The sequence below is a fragment of the Neofelis nebulosa genome, chromosome 8 (genome assembly GCF_028018385.1).
Source record: "Neofelis nebulosa isolate mNeoNeb1 chromosome 8, mNeoNeb1.pri, whole genome shotgun sequence".
In the NCBI taxonomy this organism is placed as follows: domain Eukaryota; kingdom Metazoa; phylum Chordata; class Mammalia; order Carnivora; family Felidae; genus Neofelis; species Neofelis nebulosa.
This window is the reverse complement of record NC_080789.1, coordinates 58682693-58690441: the sequence shown is the minus strand read 5'-3', so window position 1 is coordinate 58690441 and position 7749 is coordinate 58682693. Positions and strand designations below refer to the sequence as shown.

Here is a 7749-nt window from a genome sequence, read left to right as displayed (position 1 = left end):
CCTGAGCAGAAGTCAGACGCTTAACCGACTGAGCCACCCAGGCGCCCCTCAGCGATTTTTTTTTTTTAAACATTTATTTATTTTTGAAAGAGAGAGACAGAGTGTGAGTGGGGTAGGAGGAGACAGAGAGGGGAACACGGAATCCGAAGCAGGCTCCAGGCTCTGAGTTGTCAGCACAGAGCCCGATGCGGGGCTTGAACCCATGAACCGTGAAATCGTGACCTGAGCTGAAGTCAGGTGCTTAACTGACTGAGCCACCCAGGTGCTCCAAACATCAATGATGTTTTAGAGGAGACAAGCAAGAAATGATGAGCATGACACTGAAGGACAGAAGCTGTAGTACCTGGCCTGGAGATCCTTCCTGCACTGCCACCTTTACTGCTCCCGATGCTGTCCCCTCGGGTGAGGATAGAGATTCCACTGAAGCTGCTGGCTTTGGTGACAGGGGGCCGCATGCTCCGGACAGAGCCGTCAGAGTCTGTGCTGCTCCAAGGCCGTGGCTCCAGGGATTTGAGTTCGCTGTCTGTGCTGCTTTGGCGGCTGCTTGAGGTTCGGCTCAGCCCCTCACGGTTCCCCCTGCAGAGACCACAGTGGTCAGAGCACCCCCCACCTACCACTTCGGCAGAAGGGCTAGGAGAGAGTTCATTTCTATTCCTTCGATAACAAAGAAGGGGTGAGGGTTGGGAGGAGGATGGACACTGATTTCTTGTTAGTTGGCTGGCCAACCAAGACTTGCTGGGAGCAGACAGAACAAGATCCAGTACAGTAACAAAGAGCACAGAGGCAAATCTGGAAGACAGTGCGCTGGCAGCTAATTCAATATGAGACCAGAGGTGGATGGGAAACCATATACATGATGCTGAGATTGGCTGCGGTCTCTTCCCCTGCCCCCGCAGGGATCCCACACATGCAGGAGATAGTGGGGAGCAGAGGGGTACCACCTCCTTCTAGGAGTTCTTAAGACAAAAGGACTCCTAGAAGCTACTATTGCTAGAAGGCAGGGGTAGCCAATGACATGGATAAATATAACAGGTCTTCCACATAACATGTGTCAAAGCCAGCAGAGGTACCACTTTTCCAGGGGTGGGAAGAGGACTATATTCATTAACGGGTCACTCTGGAAAACTCAATCTGATAGTCTAAAATTGACCCAACCTGTTTTGTGGCAATTCTGTGATGGTATCTACAAACTACTGGTTCCAGGGTCTCTACGGGCTAAAGTCTTCAACATGATCAAGTAAATATGCCCTTGGGACCCAGGATGGCAAGGAGCAGGGGGCTCACTGTGCCCACCTGCCACCATATTAATAACCCTATTGCCCCAGGCAAGGCACAAGGCTATTGAGAAGAGGGACTCCTCCTCTCTTATTTTTCTCAGGAAGCATCAGGGTTATCCTGATGCTGTAATCACTGCCTAGGATCATAAACAGTTGTCCTCAAGACAGATGGGGTTGACCTAAAAACCCTAAGTCTTACTGAGCTCTTACTGCTTCTTAATAAGCAACCAAGAACCAGGACTTTTCCTTTCATATCTCCCACCCCCAATAAGTTCTGAACTAAAGAAACCAAAGGCAACAATTACAAAGGTTTTGGTATATATACTGGGGAGCAGGTGAGCAAAAATCATAGTAGTTTGGGTTCCCTCCTTTGCACTACCATCCCACCTAAAGCAAATACAAACGCCATCCAATCCCCTTAGTTTCAAAGACACGAGGCTCAGAGTTATTCTCATTAAAAAAAAAGGTGTTTTCTTATGAGGGTAATATTAAAGAAAATACCTTTCTTCATTAGAATACCTGCTCCAAAGGTACTGTAGGGAAAATGGGCAAAAATAAAGACTAGGGTCACTATTTTAAGTTTTGGTCAAGGCAATCATGGTGGGCTAAGAACAAACACACTGGCACAGCTGGTTAGGGACATGCTAATTCTTCTCCGAATCCCAAGTGGAGATATATATATATATATATATATATATATATATAAAAATATAACCTCAGTGCTTCTCTCTATGTAAGAGTAGAGAACTGGAAAATATCCCTGTCTCCCTAAAACTTTATCCCTTTGTCTTGGGAATGTCAAAAGTAGAATGGGAAACAAGAAAGAAACATAAATCAGGGGCTCTCCAGGAACAGAACCAGACCTGAAGTGAGAGCCAATAGCTCTGACTCAATGGACAAAGGCAAGTCTACTGAGAGGACTCAATAAAGATGTGTCTGTTTATGGGGCAGCGGATACAGCAGTGGCAATGGGTGAGATTAGAGCTTGAATTTTACAAGACAAGTCCTAATGGACTTTTACACTTAAATCAAACACAGCACTATCTTTTAGGACAATTCTCCCATTTACTTTCTCTTCCTACTAGAGGTAAACAGTGAATGAGTCAACTTTAAACCAAACACCCTGGGAAGCTTGAGCCAAAGTGGCAGCACTTCTGTACTCATCCAGTTCCCCCAAGACGATGATGGTCAAGTGTTCGAAATGTGGCTAGTCTGATGGTCTAGCCAGGGTTCGTACACTACACCCCCAAGAGTTAGGGAATCTGAGTTGTGTATTGGCCAGGAAAGAGATCAGTTTTTCTTCTCTACAACTAAACCATGTCTTTCCACTTCACTAAACATAAGGCAACTAGGGAAAACTCCCAGACTCAGTTCTAAGCCCTGGATTGGGCTATGTGTGTGTGTTGGAGAGATGGGGGTACAGGACAGAGAGCATTCACACTTCATATTCCTGTAAAATCAAAGCTGACCTAGCTTTCATGGTAGATTTATGATGGTGAAAAGTTCAGTTTATCAGGTCTGAAGAGTGGGTAGGGAGGCCTGTGTTAAGAGGTGACAGTAAATGTCAGTAATGGCTTATTTATCAAATGGAATAGAATCTTCCAAAGAACTAGGAAGTTGCCCTAGTTATTGCCAAAGTGAATGATGGAATGTGGTATATCAGTATTTGTGTCACACACTTGGGAAGAAAGGTATAAAGCAGTTAGAGAAGACCAGCTTCTCATCACTAGAATTCTGGACTAGTACCCAAATAGAAGACACCCCCTTCAGAGTCCATGGAATTGCATATTAGATGACCTAGATCTTTAACCAACACATAGTATGGAAAGCAGCAGCTTACAAGGAGATATGGATAGGACAGGGTTATACCTGCTCACTAGATCCTTGGAGCTATTATCAGCACAGTCTGATGTAGTTCAATGCTCCACAGCACTGATAAGGGCATCATTCTTAGCAGTGAATCTGAATTAGGGTTCCAAATGGAACACTACTCAGAGAGGAAGGGGTGATATTTGTAGAGAGCTGGTGTGGTGTGGTGAAATAACACTGGACAAAGAGTCCCAGTTTTGCCACTAATAGCCACATAAACTTAGGTTAGCTACTTAATTTCTCTGCTTTTGTTTTCTTTCTTCCGTGTAAACCAGCTTACCAAATCAGGACACTGAGAAATCTGAATCAGATACAGTATACTTTGGCAACCATAAAGCCCTGTGCATTAGCATGTGCAAAGAAGTTCGCTTAAAACTCCTGTTTATTACAGATATTCTGGGCTGATTCATGACCTTGAAGTATACAATATGGAACAGGAATTTATTTATTTTTTTGGGGGGGGGGATCTATTTTGACCACCAATAACAATGCAGAGCCTTTACTGCCTAAGGGCTTTCCGATGGACCTCAGGGTGGGATGGTCTAGGAAAAAGAGTTCAGAGATATGGGAAAGGAGATAACGCCCCCCTTCAAAGAATGAGAAATCTTGTGATCCAAATTTCTATGTGGTCTGACTAACTTTAGAAAGGACAGGGGGGAAGGGACAATTGAAGTGCTGGGAATGAGAGCTCTGACTAATCTCAGTTCCCATCAAGCTTAGGATTCAAAAAGAAAGAAGCCCTTTGGAATGGGTTAGACCTGAAGCTCAAAACTTGAATACTCAAGTTTACTCTATAGTTGTCCTATCGGTAAAATGGGAAGAATATACTTAAAATCAGTTGGTACCAGATAGGGTCCTAATGAAGTGCTTCTCTCATCACCGCATTGTGTGATCCTCTAGAGTAGGACTGAGAGACTGAAATGAAAGGGAGATTCTCATGACTGCTTTGTGGAAAATGGAGAATATTAGGCCTGAAGAAGTTAATATAGCAGCTTTCACCAATGTTAACAGCAAGTCATGGGCAGTCATATAAAAAAGATATGCTCTAAGTCCATTCTAAGGAAAAGAAGTCTTTTCTGAGGTCATCTTACACATTATGTTGTCCCAAAGAGAAAACTGCATAGACAGAGATGTTTGTTTTTATATGTGTGTATGTGTGTGTGTTCTATTCTTTCTTAAAGACATAAAACATTCCCTACGCTGGGTCAGGGATAAGCTCTTCACACCTTTCATAGCAGAAAACGTAGCCAGAAGATACCCATTCTTTTACCTTAATATAAATACATGTTGAAATCCTCCCCAAATGCCCAATTCCAGCAACTTCTGGAAATGAGCAGTTCCTATCCCAGACACACCTATTTGGTCCCCTTCACCACCTATCCATGACTTAAAATGAGATCAGCAACAACAAAAATAAAGTCATTGAGCAGGAGCCATTTCTTTTTTAATCGGGAAAAATATCCAATGTTGCAAAAACCACAAAGTGAATTATTCCACAAGCAGCCATGCATGGAGCAAACTCACTCCGCTGAAAAGATTACAGCAAAACAAAAACAAAACAAAAAAAGAGAAAAAAAAAACAAACAATGACAAGGAGAGATATAGATCACACAGAGGTACCTAAAAATCTGCCTTCTCTTGTGAGAGCTAGAAGAAAAGGCTTCTTTGGAGAGTCTGTTGGTTAACATCAAAGAAAAGCATCATTACAGGATTATATTAACCTCACTGACAAAGCTCAATGAGAAGCAGGGAACATGCTAAGTGGTACTAACCTGATGTCATTTAGATATCCGTTCTGGCCAGTCTAGGTGAAGGGGAGAAAACGGAAAATAACTTATAAGAAAACAGCATGGCATAACCGAAAAGGGTGTCCGTGATGCTATGAATACCCAAGGTCCTCAAACCACGCTCACCCCCCAACAGGGAGAGAGGGAGCAGGGACAGGATGACCCACACCCACACACCCAATCTGACCTCTCACCTTTAGTGGGAAAGAGCATTCAGTGTTTTTAGCCTTCCCACAGAGTGTTTAAAAAGAGACACTGATAAAAGTGGGAGTATGGAAAGGAGGAAGAGGAAAGTATTAACCTATTATTTCCTTTTTAGTTCTAAATTTATTTTCCCTAAGAGGTAAAGCTGAGCATAATAATTGGTGTGCTTGGTCCTAAAGAGTGTGATCAAGGGAAGGGAAAAGGGAGACAAGAGAAAGAAATTTAGTTTTTTTTTTTTGGAAGTCATCCTCAATGACTATTCCATTTCTATCCTCCACACTGGCCAAAATGAAAGACATTCTGACCTGAGACCCAAGGAGAGTAAGAAATTGGGGAAGCAGGTACTTTTTCGGAGCCTAGAAAAAATGAAAGAATTAAAAGCCTGCAACATTCCTTTTGGGGATCGTTTCCTGACAAAGCCACTGAGCTGAGTGAAGTGAGCATTATGATGCACTCCCAAGCCTTAGAAAAAGGTACCAAGAGTGTCCAGCTGCTGAGCAGAGTGGGCTCCGTGCAGAGCAGAGCCTAAGTGGGGCAGCTCTCCCAGTACACAGCTCAGGCTCCAGAGAAGGTTGCAGCGGCAGCATTTCCATCCAAACACCCTTCTTGCCACTTCCCTTTCTTGTTGGCCTGCCTCTTCCTCCCATTTGCCCCTACCTACGACTCCACCCTTAATCAGCTCCCTCTGACTGGCCAGGTTCCTCTCCACAAGGGAATCTCGAGTATGGTGGGCTTTGGACATGTTTCCTTGTCTAGACCGTCTGAGATTCCTGATGCTTTTAACACAGCAAGAGTTAGGAAGTGCTGAAATGAAAAGTGGTAAATCCACAAGGATTTAACAAAGAATACATAAATTAGTAGAGGCTTGAGAGACTGGAAATCAGGAGAAAAAAGGAGAGAAGAGCTAACTGTGATTTTGTTACAGTTGTACACACTTATGTTCTGGTGTTCCAAATAGCCCCAATACCTTATTAAAAGCTACTTGTGCTTTCAGAGGCTCTATGGCTTTGCTAACGGCTGGCATAGTGGGACAGTCATTTACCATGTGTCAGGGAAGCAGAGCAGCACATCACAGATAGCTATACTATGATATCACTGGTACTTCCTAATCTGAAGAGCCCAGAGCAGAGCAAGCTATTGAGAGGTGGTTTACTTTAGGGGTTAAGTTTAGGTGGTTTACTTTAGGAGCCAGACTGCTTGAGCTCAAATATCAACCCTTTCACTAACTAGAGCTCTGATCTAAGATTACTTAACCTTCTATGCCTCAGTCCCTCATTCATAATGAGGAAAATAACATAACCTACCTCAAAGACCTAATGTGGATTAAATACATTTATGCAGAGTGCTCAGAACAGTGTCTCAAAGATAGTAAGCACTATATAAATGTTTGTTATTATCATCCACCAACCTGCTCTGTCCACAACTTAGGGTCATCGTCGGCCACAGCCATGTATAAGTGACCTCTCTCCTCTCATTCCACCCAACTGGTTTGCAGGTAAAGGCAGAGGACCCTCTCTGGGCTATGGTTGGATAATCTGGAGGACAGATTTTTTTCTGACTCAGAATGGAAGTCTATATAACAGAAGGTAAGATGATTCCTTCTCCTTGGTCAGGAGGTTTGTTGTGAATCTGTCCCTACTGAGGATCCTTGGAACACTTGGGTCTCCTGAGACAATGGAACACGTTCATAGAGGAGTTCAGTCTTCTTGAAGTCAGAGACAATGTTTTTCTGAGCTAGGTGATGATGGAGAGATAAATGTATTTTTTGTCTTGCTGACAGAGGGGAGAGTGGGGAAATGAGAGGAGAGTAGTGTTCATCGAAGTATATTGATTAGAATTGGCCATCTTTTGACTACAAAGGTAGGCTGGCTCTTCCTCCTTTGTTTGCTAATTTGACTGTAAGACAGTGCTGCTATCTTGAGCCTACATTTTCTGGAGATCTGTTCCTCTCTTGCTTATCTACAGCCTTTCCTGAATTTCTGCTATACTTCTCTTCAGTCTTGTAGGCAAAGGCCACCAAATACAGGGGTACCGGGTGTATTTAATATGGCCCACACTTCTTAAGAATAAAGTTGCCTAAAGTGATCGTGTTGCCTTCTGGCCCACAGAGTCCATACTATTCTAAGAAGCAAGGTAGGAAATAGAGGAAGAAAGAGACTTCCTGTTCAGATAGAGACAGGAGGGAATAGTAAGTGGTACCCTCTGTGCATGTGGAATGTGGAGCTCAGAGAATGGATGCCAGATCTGTGCTCTAACAACCACCAACATATCCTAAAAATGAGGCTGGCCAAACAAGATGGATGTATACAGGCTGTGTGGATACTAAGTTTTCCACTTAGAAGCAAAGATGCCTAAAATGGATAGTGGGAGTGAAAGAGGGGAAGTGGGAGAAGGGATGGACAGGCAAGAGTCAGGGCCCTTCCATAAGGCCTGCCAAAACCATTTCTATTTTCAGTCTAATCATATCTACCAAATTCAGCCATTCCATTTGTTCTCTTGGTATGCCATATTGCAAAGCGTATGAAAAATAATACAAATAAAAATCTGCAGTTTCCCAGTAAGCCACATTTGAGAACCAAACTGGAGCTGGCTGATGTTGGTTAAAAAAAGAC

At 43.3% G+C, this 7749-nt stretch overlaps 1 protein-coding gene across 33 annotated transcripts in view; it reads right to left on the bottom strand.

Annotated features, from left to right (window-relative positions):
* The window catches only part of R3HDM2 (R3H domain containing 2), a 163513-nt gene that overhangs the window by 22835 nt on the left and 132929 nt on the right, over positions 1-7749 (bottom strand). For 24 of the 33 annotated variants that reach the window (XM_058742267.1, XM_058742268.1, XM_058742271.1 and 21 more), the window contains 3 exons: positions 4919-4950; positions 4767-4820; positions 344-576 (listed from right to left, as the gene is read on the bottom strand). In XM_058742267.1, coding sequence (XP_058598250.1) covers positions 344-576; positions 4767-4820; positions 4919-4950 — 319 coding nt within the window. The remainder of the gene's footprint in view (positions 1-343; positions 577-4766; positions 4821-4918; positions 4951-7749) is intronic. The other 9 variants (XM_058742272.1, XM_058742279.1, XM_058742270.1 and 6 more) reach the window with 1 other exon arrangement.